The following is a 15,134-nucleotide window of genomic DNA, read 5'->3' on the forward strand; positions in this document are numbered from 1 at the left end:
CCCTGGAGGTGCTCACACCTGGTTCACACCCAGTCATTGCCACTGACAAGTTACACTGGGAGAGCTTTACACCTTTGCTTTCTTGTTTGTGAAATGGGAATAACGAGAGCCTCCTCCATAGAACGTGTGGAAGTTGGTGAGTGTAGTCATACCCTGACTGCTGCCTTCTGGCCGCTTTTCCTGGCTCCTCTCTCATTCTCTAGATGGCACCTTCCCAGCAGCCAGGATGATCCCTCATCCACTCTTACTCCTCAAGCCCATGCTTCCCTGTCAGACTTACAACCACTCCTGCAAAGCCCTCATCCTGGTGGGTCCCTTGGCTGGTGCTGTATGTGTCTTGCTGGCACCACCCTTATGCACAGTGCAGGGCCTTTGAGTTAATTGTTCCCTGTCTTGGAGGTTCTTGCCTTACTATTCAGATTTCCCAGTAATAGATCTCTTCCCTGGCTTCACAATTAAGTAGCCATTTAGTCTTTTTATCTGATTTCCATTCCTATCCCATTTGACGGTCTCTTGTCTGTCTTTGGCCCTTTAGAAAGTGACCTATGTGACAGATAGTACCTTGTCCACTTGATTCTCCACACCCAGTCCTGAGGCCACTATCTTACAAAACAGGCATTAAAAAAGATGGGTGGAGTTAATGTAATGGGTTAATATACAAAGATTACCTAATATAAGGACTGCTCCATAACTCATATTTAAACTGTTAGCTAAAATCATTACTGTACATATCTGGTGTACATACTTCCCTTAACAGACATGAAAATGAATTATGAAGCTGGAAAATGTGACCCATGAAGAAATATTTGAAGATCAAGGACTAAGAAAAAAAAAAACCACAGAGATTTACATCCAGTATCTGATTATACAGATTCTAGGGTAATAAAATGAATAGTTAAAAGTCTGCAAATGAATTTGAATGCCTTTTTCCTAGAGCTTTCAAACTGTCAGGCTTATATTTACTTTCCTTCCTTCCCCACTCTTCCATTTGTGACAGTGTCTGTAGGAAGATAGACTCTGTTACAGGAACAGAAACAAGGCAGAGAAGCTTGGGGCCTTGGGGCTGTCTTCAAACAATAGAGTGATTGAGCTCCCGCTTTGTTTCAGACGTCCATACAGAAGCTGTCCAGGCTGCGCTCGCTAAACACAAAGAAAGGAAGATGGCAGTGCCTATGCCTTCCAAACGCAGGTCCTTGGTTGTGCAGACCTCGATGGACGCCTACACACCCCCAGGTGAGCAGCAGGCCTTGTTGGCTTCAGAGAGGGATGAGCAAGCCTTAGAATTAGGTTAGTGCCAGCAACTGCAGTCTCTCTAGCTTTCAAAATCATGGTGCTATAATTCAGGCTTTTAAGAACCAGAAGTCCAGAAACAGTGTATATGCTCTAAATAAAACTCGGAAGGAAAATTGGCATGATTATGTATGCATTATAATGTCTATATAAATATGCATTTTAAGATTTTAGACGCATAAATATGATACAGACTTTTGTTAAAGTCCTATAAAATTGAATTCTTCACACAGCAAGAGAAGTTGGATTTCTTCTCTGCTTAGACTGGTGTATGCATATTCTCAAGTCTTCAAACTATCAGTAGGTTGTAATGTTCTGTTAAGAAATTGAATGAATTGAAAAATTTAGGCAGTTACTTCCCTGGTAGCTCAGTTGGTAAAGAATCTGCATGCAATGCAGGAGACCCTGGATCGAGCCCTGGGTTGGGAGGATCCCCTGTAGAAGGGAAAGGCTACCCACTCCAGTATTCTGGCCTGGAGAATTCCATGGATTGTCTAGTCTATGGGGTCGCAAAGAGTCGGACACGACTGAGCGACTTTCACTTTCAGGCAGTTACTTAAATCTGGTGACATCAGTTTTTGCTGTAAAGTGCAGATAGTATTTTTGGGTATCACAGTTGCTTGCTTTGCCATTGAGTCACTAAAGCTGCCAAGGGCAGCATATCAGTGAGAGACGTAGCTCTGTGCCAATAAAACTTTGTCATGAAAATAGGCAGAGAGTTTGGTCCACAGGTCTGTCTACCCCTGATATATATGGTTGAAGGTAATACCCCATTTATATTTCTGCTTTTGTTTAATCTTGAGTTTTATGTAACTACCTAATATCTCTACTTAACTCTGTGCAAATAATTATAATCTATAACATGTGGCACTAGAGGTAAAGAACCCACCTGCCAATGGAGGAGACACAAGAGATGTGGGTTCAATCCCTGGGTTGGGAAGATCTCCTGGAGGAGGGCATGGCAACCTACTCCAGTGTTCTTGTGGCGAATCCCATGAACAGAGGAGCCTGGAGGGCTACAGCCCATAGGGTTGCAGAGTTGGTCACGGCTGAAGCGACTTAGCACGCACATACGCACGCACGTTATTATCTTCAAAACTGAAGTGAAGCACAAAATTAAATGTCCACGTATCTGTTAGAAACACAAAGTATTGAGCCTAATTTACTTGATTTTGTACGTATGTATGTATGTGTGTGTGTGTGTGTGTGTGTGTTTCTTGTTCCAGCATTATTCATGGTGTGGTTGCCACTCTCTTTTCTGCAGACCTGTTACCTGGCACACCCCTTTGTTCACAAGAGAAATTTAAGGTGGAATAAGAATAGTTGAATATATAAAGCACTTTTTGGAGTCTTGTAAAGTTTAGTCCTGAGTGTTTGCAAGCAGTGAGGGTAATAGAAGCACGTACTTCAGCTTAGGGATGTGATCAGGTATGTCCGGTACTAATTCAGACCACTCTTCAACTTCTCATGCCTTCAGAAATGAAAGTTCTGAACTTTGTAAGACAAAATTTAAATATAAAACTTAGTTATTTTGTGTTTTCTTAAAAGATAATACAAGAAATGTTCTTTATCTCAAGAATAGAATTTTCTAATAGGAAAGGGAGTCCTTTTTGCTGATTTCCTTACATTCCTTCATTTCTTAATTCTGAGCCATAACATGTAATTTGAACTGTTTTTAAATCAGCACGGGATTCACTGATGGCTCAGATGGCTAGGAATCTGCCTACAATGCAGGAGACCCGGGTTCAGTCCCTGTGTCGGGAAGATCTCCTGGAGAAGGGAATGGCAACTCACTGCAGTATTCATTCTTGCCTGGAGAATTCATGAACAAAGAATCCTGGTGGGCTACAGTCCATGGGGTTGCAAAGAGTCAGACACAACCATAATTAGTATACTTAATCCTATTTGTTTAGTTTGTGGTTATAATTTGCCAAAATATGAATGTGAAAATTTTACTTTTGTATGTGTATAACAAACAGAACGGATTTACATGGATAACAAACCCACTTCAAATATATTTTAACCAGATCTTTGAAACTAGACAATATTCAGGGAGTTGGACATTTTTCTGAGCCACTTTTTATGGGAAATACTGAGTCTAAAGTACAAGGTGTGTGTGATTTATTTGTGTGTGCACTTTTCTTTATGTTGACTCCATCCTCTGGGGTGTTACTGTGTCATTCATGATGAAAGACAGAACTTCCAGGAGAACAAATCCTGTACAAGTGTCTTTGCAAAATATAAAAGAACATTATTGGAAATGTCATTTTTGGTGCATTTAATTGTTTGGTTAGCATTTTCAGGTATACTGTATAATACATCTTGTAAGCTGTCATTTAGAGTCTTGAGATAGTTTTGTACAATCATAAATGCCAACACTATCATTATAAAATTTTTTATTCACAACCTGCCACACTCACACACAACTTAAAATAGCATATGGCTCAGAGAAATACTTTGAATAAAGAAGGGCTACAGAGCATCACACTTTGAACACTTTAAAGCTTAGTGTCTTAGAAAATGCCACCATGGCCTTCTTGCTTGGTGTCTGAGTGCACAGAAAAACATCTGGTTATCCCCAGCGTCTGGAGTGGAGGACAGGTGAGGATGTCTTTGAGTTTGGAATTTTAAGAAGATTCTGGCATATATATGTAAGGTAAGGTGCTCTGGATGAAGACCTTGCTATACTGAAAAAGAATTTGTCACCTGAAAAGCTTGTGACTTCTCAAGAGTGTTCGAAGGTCATTTACCAGTTAGTGTGTGGGGTGGGTCTGTGTTTGGAGAGGGCCTGGGCCTGGGAGTGCTGCTTGCCCCAGTTGCAGCTAACTGCCTCTGTCCCACAGATACCTCCTCTGGCTCAGAAGACGAAGGCTCGGTCCAGGGTGACTCGCAGGGGACTCCCACATCCAGCCAGGGCAGCATCAACATGGAGCACTGGATCAGCCAGGCCATCCACGGCTCCACCACCTCCACCACCTCGTCATCTTCCACCCAGAGTGGGGGCAGCGGTGCTGCCCACAGGCTGGCTGACGTCCTGGCGCAGACACACATAGGTGAGTGCCTCGTGGCAGCCGGCTGTGCTGTTCTCCCTGTCCGTGCATCTGAGTGGCTGCTGAGTGTCCCTACCCCTTTTAGTTTGCATTTTCCCTGTCTGTGCATCGTGGCCTCAGAACCCACTCGAGGGACAGGTCAGACCTGTTTCTGCCCCTGGGCTGCTTTGCTGCGTTGGCTTTACTGTTCTGTGAAACCCTTGGTTTTTACTATTTTTTACATCCTAGACGTCTTCTACAACTATAATTTAGAAGTTTTCTGTTCGTAGAGAAATGCGTTCTTGCTCATTAGGGAAACATGCAGCCATAGCTGGTTACACATTTTCTTCTCCTCATGCTATAATGCACTCCTAAGTAACATTTTAATCATGACTAATAAGCATGACCGGGCCCTTGAGAGTGAGTTTGCCCTTACTTTGAAAAGGGGAGACTTTCATCACTGCAGCTTTCATCATTATAGCAGTTTTCTGCTGTAGGCATTCAGATTTCTGGGGTGGTTCCCAGAATGTATGTTAGGTTATGAGAAGTGGGATCCTTTGTATTTAAAAAAGCACAGAGTTAGGAAGCATTGGCAAGGTGTTTGAAAACTGTAAAAAAGGAAATTAAGTAAGAGTTGTTAGAGGAAAAGAGTGTATTGAATGAGCACTGGGGCTCCGTGAGCCTGGAGTACCTGACGGTGTCTGTCGCTGCCTCTACCCTCGCCTGACGCTCACTGTGCCACATTCATCTGGTGTATGAGCTCCAGATCTGTTCTCATCCATTTCCAGCTGTGGATTGAGATTTTTAAATACTTAAATAATATTAATATTCATAAAAATAAATCGCTTGCTTTGAACTTGGTGCCAAGATGGTTCAGTATGTTCTCCATTCAAATGATGTGGAGCAGGGTCAGCCACGTCCAGGGACACCAGTGCAGTGGTTGAGCACTGAGCACAGGGCAGGTGCATGTCCTTCTCCCACATCTAGCCTCATATCCAAAAAATCCCCATTTAGAAAATAGGCTAGTGAAATGAATGAATTCGATACTCGGCCACCTTCTCAGATTCACATTCACACAGTATTTTTTTCTAGATTACTGTCTCCATGACAGTCAGAGGAGTTCCATACTGACTTCTAGGAATTGGCCCCAGTGGCACTTGCTCAGCGTGCAGCTGAGGTTAAAAGCCGCAGCCTTTCCAGAATCAGCAGTGAGGCCGATTGTCTCCCAGCGGGACACAGGGAGGGCTGGCTTCCTCAGCAGTCACTGTTGGCCTGCTCTAGTTTGTTAGTGGAAAGAAGAGGAATGATCTGTCCTTCCTTTGCCACCTTTCCATTGCGAATAAAAAGGGGAAAATAGGAAAATTCTTCACAGTTTTTAAAGTAATGCTCACATGCAAAGTGGCATTATTAAATTTGAGTTTAAAACATTTTTGGTAGCATATGTTGATTACTGTGTACTGAGAAACTCTATTTGAAATCAGAGAAACTGTGACCATTACATATTTTTGGACACTAAAATTTTTCCCGAGTGTTTAGGAACCTGAGACAGTCCCTCGGCGCTGTCAGCGTGCTGCATCCAGCAGCCACATGCACAGGTGGGGCATAAAGCTCCTTCCACCTCTGCCCCTCACTCTGACCTTTGGAATGTGTGTTTCCTGATTCAGTTCACTTTTAAGGAAATATCTTCAATCTTACCAAGAGAAATACATAATTTTGGACATATTACTCCCTGCATTTGTTTCTCACTTTATGAAGTTACACACGGAATATTGGAGGAAATTATAGCACAGATAATTTAACCTACCCAGACTATAAAAGGTTGCATTACTCATGTGTGTTAAGCCTCAGTGTAACTAAAAGAGAGCTTCTGTGTATGTGACATTTCACTAATTTCTAATTTGGCACAAAGATAAGCTCCTAGAATATCTAGGAATTTTCTATAAATGCAAAACAAATTTTGTTGAAAAAAAGCAGTGGCAAAATAAGAAGAAAAGGAGAATTAAGATTTTTTTTATCCCTGTGACAAAAGCCAAAGAAGTGAAAATTCAGAATTGACAGTATTGGACCTTTTGTTGAGGCCATCAAAAGCCTGCAAAATAAGAAAGTATTACGTGTACGTGTGTGTTTTAAGGTACGTAGGGTCAAATAAACCACCACTTTGTACCTTGGGTGCAAAGAGGAATGCACCTCTCGAGGTGAGGCACTTGGATAGAGTCTATGGAAATGTCTCTCACCCGGTGGGCAGAGGGAAAATGAGTGGTTAGAGACCACCAAGTGACAGACAAGTGAGTGGTACTTCTGCACTGTCGTCTTAGAAGGAAGTCCTGTATCCTTGTATGTCCATCCTGGTGCACAGGGGCACCACGCACCTCCTGTCAGACTGGCTTAGTGGATGACGTGGTCCCCATCCAGGGAATCTTTGTTCCTGTGGCTCTGCTAGATGGTATTCACACTTGAGCACTGACAATGAGGGCTCGAGGCATCCCTGTCACAAGATGCTAACGCCTGAGGTGTGCACATTTGTGACTCAGGAAGATGGACGCACCGTGCAATGGCCTCTGCAACCTAGACAGAACAGGGCCTCCACATTGTCAAGAGAGAAAACCAGAGCATGTTTACAGAACCTTCGTGCATGCCGTGTTCCTGAGACAATTGGCAAAGGATTAGTACCTCTAAAATACTTTATCAGAAGTCAAGGGGCATAATTTAGAGTAACCAGAAGAATTAAAGCAACACTTGAAACTTCAAGAAACATATTTATAAAAAGGCACTGGAGTAAAATATTATAGGAATTAGCTACATGGAAATAGAGAAAGTGAGGAGAAACTATTAATACATTTCTAGATTAAGAAATAAGAACAAAGCAGAATAGATAACATTGTTATACATTCAGCATCAAAATTTGTATAGTCAAGAAATTAAAGAGACTTCTTAATGAGCTACAGATGTATAGGTAAGATGTGTGTCATCTTTGTGACTGATGCATTTGAAATGATGTCTCATGTATGTTTCATCTGCATGTGTAGGGGTATATTGTCATTAGCCAGATATTCATAGAAGTAATTGCATTTCCAGAGTATCATAGAGTTTATCAGCATGAATGCTGCTGTTTGTATCAGCAAGGAAATTCTCATCAGTTTTCCTGTATCGATCCTGCTAAGCAGGTAGACATGCCTCCATGTGCTTGATGCATAATTAGCCTGGAGCCTGGCATTTGTTCAGGATCTAGATTCTGGTTTTCTAGGGAATTTGCTCAGAGGGCTGAATGTAATAAATAACCATAATTTATTTATGTATAATCATCCATAGTATCACTTCTTTCATAATCTCTTTACTGATACTTTTCAGACATTTACAATCTTAAAATACGAACTACACACCAAGGATGGTGGTATTAGGAAAGCCTGCACCACTGGGGCTGGGGTCTCTCTGCAACACTCTTGCCTCCCTTCCTGGCCAGGGTGTCCCCAGCAGCTGGAGTTTCCTGATTCAGAGGCAATGTCCGCCAGTTTTTCCAGGAAAGGGCCAGAGAGTGGGTGTCAGGCTTTGTGGGCCATACAGTCCCTGCTGCCGTTCCTCAGTGCCCTGGCTCAAGAGCAACAGACAGTGCATGAACAGCAGGCATGGCTGCGTACCAGCAAGACTTCATTTATAAACACAGCTGACAGGCCACCCCGTGAGCCATAGTTTGCCAGCTCCTGTTGTAGAGAATTTTAAACCATGCTATTGAAAAACTAAGCAGGAAAAGAAAATTTGCATTAGGTAACACAAGGCCTGTGAGACTCTTCCATCAATTACTGCGTGTTTCTGTGGCTCTGTGGGTGATTCTGTACTAAAAGAAGCCTGGCTTGAGAGGTATATCTCTTTGGCCAACATGACTGTGGGAATTTTTAGTTAGGTCCTAGGTTTGGCTTCTAATCCTGCATTTTCTTCATCCGTTCATAATAAAGCTGAGATCTACAGATACTGAAATTAAGGGAATGTCACCATGGATCTTAGTCTATCTCCTTGTCGAACATCTCTAACCACTGATCCCTTTCCAGCTCACATGTTTCCCTGTCTTTCTCCATTCATGTTTTGTTTTTTTTTTTTTTTGCTGTGATTCCTTTTCTGGGAAAGAAAGCTCCTTCTTTCCAAGGCTCATCTTCTTGTCCTCATTCTGGATCCTGGCTCCTCCCACATCTGCTGACTCAACTCTCTCCTCTGTTGCGGCTTCACTTCTCTCCTCTGGAAACCAGAGCTCTGGTTGTGATGACTACTTTTTCTCTCCTCGCCCGCTGGTACCACACCCTGGTTCTCCTTCCCCTCTGCCCTTGCCTCTCCTCTGGTGGCTCCTCTCCCCATCCTGTCTCTTTGTGTTCTTGCCCATGTCATCCACTCCCACAGTCTTTAAGGCTACCTGCTCTTTCATGACTTTCAAATCCTTACTTCCTTCTCCCATCCACATTTCAGAGTGCCTCTTGACCCTGCCCCTCAGCCTGGCCTGTGTCCTGAGATCAAGCTGTCTAACGAGGTCCTGCTGTCCTCAGACCAGCAGAACCCTTGTTCTGGGCATTCGACTGCCACGTGTAATGCAGGCCTCCTTCTGCTCCATCACTACTCCCTGGATCCTGGCTCCAGGCACCACACCTTTAGTCTCACTACTGTAGCCCTTCTGGCCTCTGTCTGTCCTGTTCATGCTGTCCTTGTTGCCCTGTTGATGTTGTCAGGGCACAGATCTGCTCCTGCCGCTTTTCTCCAAAAATGCTTTGGGGCTTTTGCAGCTTGAAACTGGTTTTATTTATTTGAATTTTATACTTAGATTCAGAGTCATGGCTTTTGACCCATAATTATCCTAACCCTTCATCCAGGACATGCTTCATGCTGCAGGAGTACCTGGGGCCTGCTGCTCACACCTTGGTGCATAGAGCAGAGCGACATCTGTTCAGTTCAGCTCAGTTGTGTCCAACTCTTTGCGACCCCATGGACTGCAGCACGCCAGGCTTCCTTGTTCAACACCAACTCCCAGAGCTTCCTCAGACTTGTGCCCGTTGAGTCGGTGATGCCATCTCATCCTCTGCCATCTCTTTCTCCTAGTGCCTTCAATCTTTACCAGCATCAGGGTCTTTTCCAGTGAGTCAGTTCTTCGCATCGGGTGGCCAAAGTATTGGAATTTCAGCTTCAGCATTAGTCTGTCCAATGAATATAAAGGACTGATTTCCTTTAGGTTGACTGGTTGGATCTCCTTGCACTTCAGGGGACTCAAGCGTCTTCTCCAACACCACAGTTCAGAAGTGTCAATTCTTTGGCGCTCAGCTTTCTTTATAGCCCAACTCTCACATCCATACATGACCACTGGAAAAACCATAGCTTTGACTAGACGGACCTTTGTTGGCAAAGTAATGTCTCTGCTTTTTAATATGCTGTCTTTTCCCAAAGTTCAAATACGTATGACTCAGGAAGTAGTAACAGTCATTTACGCTTTATGCACTTGAGTCTCACAGATTTATTTCCTGGAACTCATGAGAGGAAAGGATCCCCACACAAGGGGAGAAATGGCAGAAGCAGAGCCTGTGGGCTTGAGCACGAGGATGGCAGTGTCACCATAACTGCCGAATGTGTGGGTGCAGTGTTGCTTGTGCCCTCAGCCTCAGTGAGGAGCAACTGTCAGCACACTGCAGCTCCACTGATGAGAACGCCGAGGCCTAGGGAGTGGATGTGGCGCCCGTGGCACCAGCTAGTAAGTGGTCCTCAGGAGCCAGACCCCCATCTGTCGGATGTGGGAGCACCTGCTCGTGACGCCCGGGGCTGGCTTCCCCTTGGCTTTTTTGTTCCAGCTTGGACCTGCTGGTTAAAAACACACAGAAATAGAGTTAAACTTCGCATAAATGATAAAATTCCAGTGTCCCCATCACAGCTGTCTGCATCTGTGGTCCTGCAGGTCTGTGGTAGTTGGAGCCCTTTGGCAGGAAGTTAAGTTTGTGGATGTAAAAGTCGAGAAGCTATTGTCAGGAGTTAAAGGTTTCTCTTCTGACTGCTATATTTAGAATGGATAACCCAACATGGACCTACCATACAACACATGGAACTTGCTCAATGTTATGTGGCAGCCTGGATGGGAGGGGAGTTTGGGGGAGACTGGGTACATGTACACGTATGGCTGAGCCTTCCCTGTTCACTTGAAAGTATCACAGCATTGTTTGTTAATCAGCTATGTCCCAATACAAAACAAAAAGTTAAAGATTTCTGTTCTGATATTAGACTATCCTGAGATTTGTCTAACAGTAGCTGTCAAATTTTTATGGGATATTTGTGGCATAAATGTGGGAAGAAGGCCGTTCCAGGTCTGAGAACCTGTGTAATCCTGCTAAAGTCAATTTCTTAGAGCTTTGGCTAAGAGAAATATTTGAATATTGAACCCTTTCTAACCATCTCCAGGTTTAGTCTACAAATCTGAAAAGCAACTGTGAATTGCCATTAGCAGTGTTTCACACACGCTCTCACTGGTAACCACGGCATACTGTTCTTTCCCCGAGTGATTATTAAAGAGTAAGGAGATAAATCTTCACTTACATTGTCATGTGTCAGTATGACACATGGGTGACACACCAGTAGAACCCTCCTGTTGGGACTTCTGTCAAACTGGGGAGGTGGATGTTTTGGGGGAAACCAAGGAGGAAGGCCTGCTCTTCTGGTGACCCGCACGTGGAAAACAGGTTGGTACAGTGGGCAGCCAAGCAGCATCTCCAGCGACAAGCTGGATGCTCTGACTGCTTCGCTCAGCATCGTTGCAGGCGCCTTTCACCGGGTAATATTACCTCCACGTTTCCATTAAGGAACCCGGTTTTCTGCTTCCATGTGGAGGGCACAGCCATGTCGTCTTAGGAAGCCAGGGCAGCTGGATGGACGGGTGGTCTGAGGGCCTACATCACTTCCTGCTCAGTAACAGAAGAGGTCGTATTGACCAGGGGAGACTTGGGAGGGCCCTGTTGACAGATGGAAGGCTGGGTTCCTTAACACGGCTCTCCTTACTTGTCATCAGTTAGTGGACAATGAGTACTTAGCTTTCTACACATGAAGAACAGATTTCCCCTTTTTCTTCTCTTATTTTAGAAGTTATTTGGGCACTAAAAATAACAGGCTGAAAGTAGCTTCTCTGACCACTGGACCCCTGAGGTCCCTAGTCAGAATTAAGGAAAGTTGCTTTTTAGCAATGTGAGAAACAGAAGCACATTATCTCCAGTCATTAAGTGCTCTGGTGTACTCATTCTTGTGTTCATTCATTCTTTGAACTATCATGCCAATGTTTGCTGAGTGCAAGCGATGTGAGCTGGGTATTGGGCAACTTCAGCATCTGAGTAGGACACAAGAGCCGGACTGAGCTGGACACCTGCAAGAGTGGAGATAGGGAAGGGGGTGGTTCAAGGACGCATGGAATCCATGGTGGAGCTGAGCAGGAAGGTCAGCTAGTACCCTGAAATGGTCATGGCTAAAACAGCCATCCACAGGGTTGGATGGTTGGCAAGAGTAACAGACTAACATCCCAAATGGGAGGGGATGCAGTGAGTGAGATGGACCTCTGGTACTGGTGGCGCCAAGACAGCAGATACTGTCCTGGAAGAAGGCCAAACACACTCCCCTCCCATCTTCCCCTAGTGCCTTGAGTCCAGGGTCTTCAGGAACCCATGGCAGCTGCTGGGAACAGAAGCCATACCAGGGTGGATGGAACAGGTCCCACCTGTCAGGGAACAGGTGCAAAGCTGTCACAGTAGCTCTGGGGCAGTCACAAAAGAGGTGACACCTGATACGTGGTTGGAAAGATGGCTGCCATTTTTCTGTTTAAGAGTTTTGGGAAATTGAACTCAGGAACGATGGGTCATCTGGCTCAGAAGATGCAAACCTGCTCTGATGAGAATCCTTGGTCTTCAGCTCCTGGTACATTTGGACCTGATAGGTCTCAAGCCTGGGGCTGATGTGCACTTTAGACCTTTGAACCTGCACCTTCAGCCACACTCTGTTTTATCTTACCCATCAAATGTTTCTTGAGCATCTTTTATATACAAAGGTCTTTTAAACACTACCAAAAAATAGGTATCGAACTCAGAGTTAAATGCCTGGAGGCCTGATCTTTATCCAGATGAATCAGGGCACTGTGTGTCACTGCAGTGGCAGAATGTTCTTGGCTTCATAACAGCAGCCAGCTGCTGGGTTTATGATCCTGCAGTGACAGCATATGTGGGGAGTTTGCAGGGGAGGGGGAGGGGCTGGCATATAAATAAATTTGGAAAGCACATTGAAGTCACGCAGCTGTCACTGCTCCTATGTCTTAATCACCAGATGTATTGGAATGGTTCCTTTTCCCACCTTCAAAGTGGCCGCTCAGCACAAAGACTTGTTGGCCATCACAGTGATGTGGCTACCATGTAACAAGAACAAGTAAATCTGAGTAAGATGGAAATGCAGTAAGCTTAACGTTTTAGCTGCTTTTGTCTTATGTGGCTAATTTGAAATGTTATGCATCATATGTTGGCATCTATTGTAGTTTTATTTGAAATATGAGGCCCCTGTGAGTTAACTACTCAGCCGTGGAGAACTAGATTATATTAAAACATGAAATAAGGTCTGTTTGGCAAAAGCAAATGCGGGGGAAACGAAGAGAATGAATGACTGCAGTGTCTGAAATATTAAGGTCATTTAAATGGTCCTCAGCAGTCTGACAAAGCATCCCACCCCCACCCTCCTCTCTCTAACAGGTGAGCTTTTTCTGGGCTGTGATCTAAGAAATTTACCTTAAGGGTGTATGTCAGGTGGCTCAAGCAGCCATAACAAAGCACTTGAAACACAAACAACTTTCATTCCGTGGTTTGCAATCCTGGAGGCTGGAAGTCTGAGATCACAGTGTCAGCAGTTTCTTCTGAGGCCTCTCTGCTGGGCATGTAGACAGCTGTCTTCTCTGTGGGTATCTGTGACCTCATCTTTTCTCACAAGGACACCAGTTAGATTGAATTAGGGCCCTTCTTGGTGGCTTCATTTATGCCTTAATTATCTTTTTAAAGATCACTGTCTCAGATTTCCCTTGTGGTCCAGTGATTAAGAATCCACCTGCGAATGCAAGGGACATGGGTTCAACCCCTGGTCTGGGAAGATTCCACATGCTACAGAGCAACTAAGCCCTTGCACCACAACTACTAAAGCCCGTGTGCCCTTCCCCACAGTCCACAATGAGAGAAGCCACTGCAGCAAGAAGCCCACACACCACAACTGGAGAGTAGCCCTTGCTTCCCACAACTAGAGAAAGCCTATAGGCAGCAATGAAAACCAGTACAACCGTGAATAAATTTATTTTAAAAAGACCACTGTCTCCAAACAGTCACCTTCTGAGGACCTGGGGACTAGACTCCAACATGTGAATTTCGAGAGGACATAGTTCAGTACATAACAGCCTGGGCACTTCTGGAACAGGGAGATGAGAAGTGGGGAGCTGGGCTCTCTACTGATGGCCTATGCTTAGGGGCTGATGCCAGCTGTTATTTCTCAGCGATCTGCAGGCTCAGACTCTGGAAGAGTAGTTGTGGGTACCATGAACTGCCCGTGTGTTCCTCTCCTGGCACGTCTGTCTGCATGTCTGGTAACACCAGTGCTTGTGTCCCTTTATCTGTGTGATTCCCACTGTCACTCAGAGGTAGGCACTGTCATCATCACCTCCTTTTACACGATGAGGGATGGAGGCATAGGAAAGTCGATAACCGGTCCCAGGTGATGAGCTCTGAGACGTGGACCTGAGGACTAGTCAGGTGACTCCTGGTGGCCCAGCACTCAGCTCCCATGTATGTTTTCCAGGCGCTGATTAGTGTGCCTGGGCTCAAGGGGCTCCAGAGGCCCAAGCACCTGCATTGGTTGGACTGTTGCTACATTTGAAGCTTACCTAGGAGTTCAGGTTAATATTTCTCGGCCTCAAGTCTCACTTGGTGTAATATCTCTTAATGTATACATGTTCACTGCCACAGAAGTCAGTCTCTTCACTTCAGGCGGATTCGGGACTTGCCAATCTACCTACTTGTTAAAATTACCTGCAACCTCAGGACCATACCCATGACTGAGGTGGTTTCCAGACATTTGCACAACAGCTAAAATTTGAGTCCCCCGGCATACAGGTCCCAGCAAAATCAACTGGACATGCCCAGGCTTCTTGTTTAGCACAGTCTGTAAACAATGTTCTTTCTGTGATCTCTTTGGTGTTCTGTTTTACCTTGTTCTTGTGCTTTTCATTAGTGAGTTCACAGTTTAAACTGGCCTTCATTTGTAGTGCCAAGGTAGGCAGTGGCCACAGGAGAAAGGCTTTCCAGCACCTGTTCCCCTTTAACAGCACAAAATACTATGCTTTTGTCACGTGGAATTACAGAATCTTGACAAACTAGTTAAATCTTAGTAGTTTCTGTGTCGTAAGGCTTAACAAATCAAAATTAATAGTATAATACCCATTATTAGAACTTACTATGTATAAAATGACATCACAAGTCTCATTTGACATACTCAAAATATTTATTTATGGTTGGTTGTGCCTAGGTCTTTGCTGCGTGTGGGCTTTCTCCAGTTGCTGAGAGCAGGAGCTACTCTCTAACTGTTGTCTGTGGGCTTCTCATTGTGGTGGCTTCTCTTGTTGAGCTCAGGCTCTAGGCTCATAGGTTTCAGTAGTTCCAGCATGCAGGCTCAGTCGTTGTGGCACACAGGCTTAGTTCCTGAACCAAGGATTGAACCCATGTTCCCTGCATTGGCAGATGGGTTCTTATCCACTGTACCACCAGGGAAGTCACATGTCTTACTTAATAAATGCAA

The 15,134-nt window shown here is 44.5% G+C and overlaps 1 protein-coding gene across 7 annotated transcripts in view; it reads left to right on the forward strand.

The window, feature by feature from the left end:
* Window positions 1–15,134, forward strand: part of DIP2C (disco interacting protein 2 homolog C) — a 293,572-nt gene that overhangs the window by 176,157 nt on the left and 102,281 nt on the right. For all 7 annotated transcript variants that reach the window (XM_061436555.1, XM_061436553.1, XM_061436559.1 and 4 more), the window contains 2 exons: window positions 1,108–1,233; window positions 4,134–4,343. In XM_061436555.1, the coding sequence (XP_061292539.1) occupies window positions 1,108–1,233; window positions 4,134–4,343 (336 nt within the window). The remainder of the gene's footprint in view (window positions 1–1,107; window positions 1,234–4,133; window positions 4,344–15,134) is intronic.

Source organism: Bos javanicus, chromosome 13, assembly GCF_032452875.1.
Source record: "Bos javanicus breed banteng chromosome 13, ARS-OSU_banteng_1.0, whole genome shotgun sequence".
In the NCBI taxonomy this organism is placed as follows: domain Eukaryota; kingdom Metazoa; phylum Chordata; class Mammalia; order Artiodactyla; family Bovidae; genus Bos; species Bos javanicus.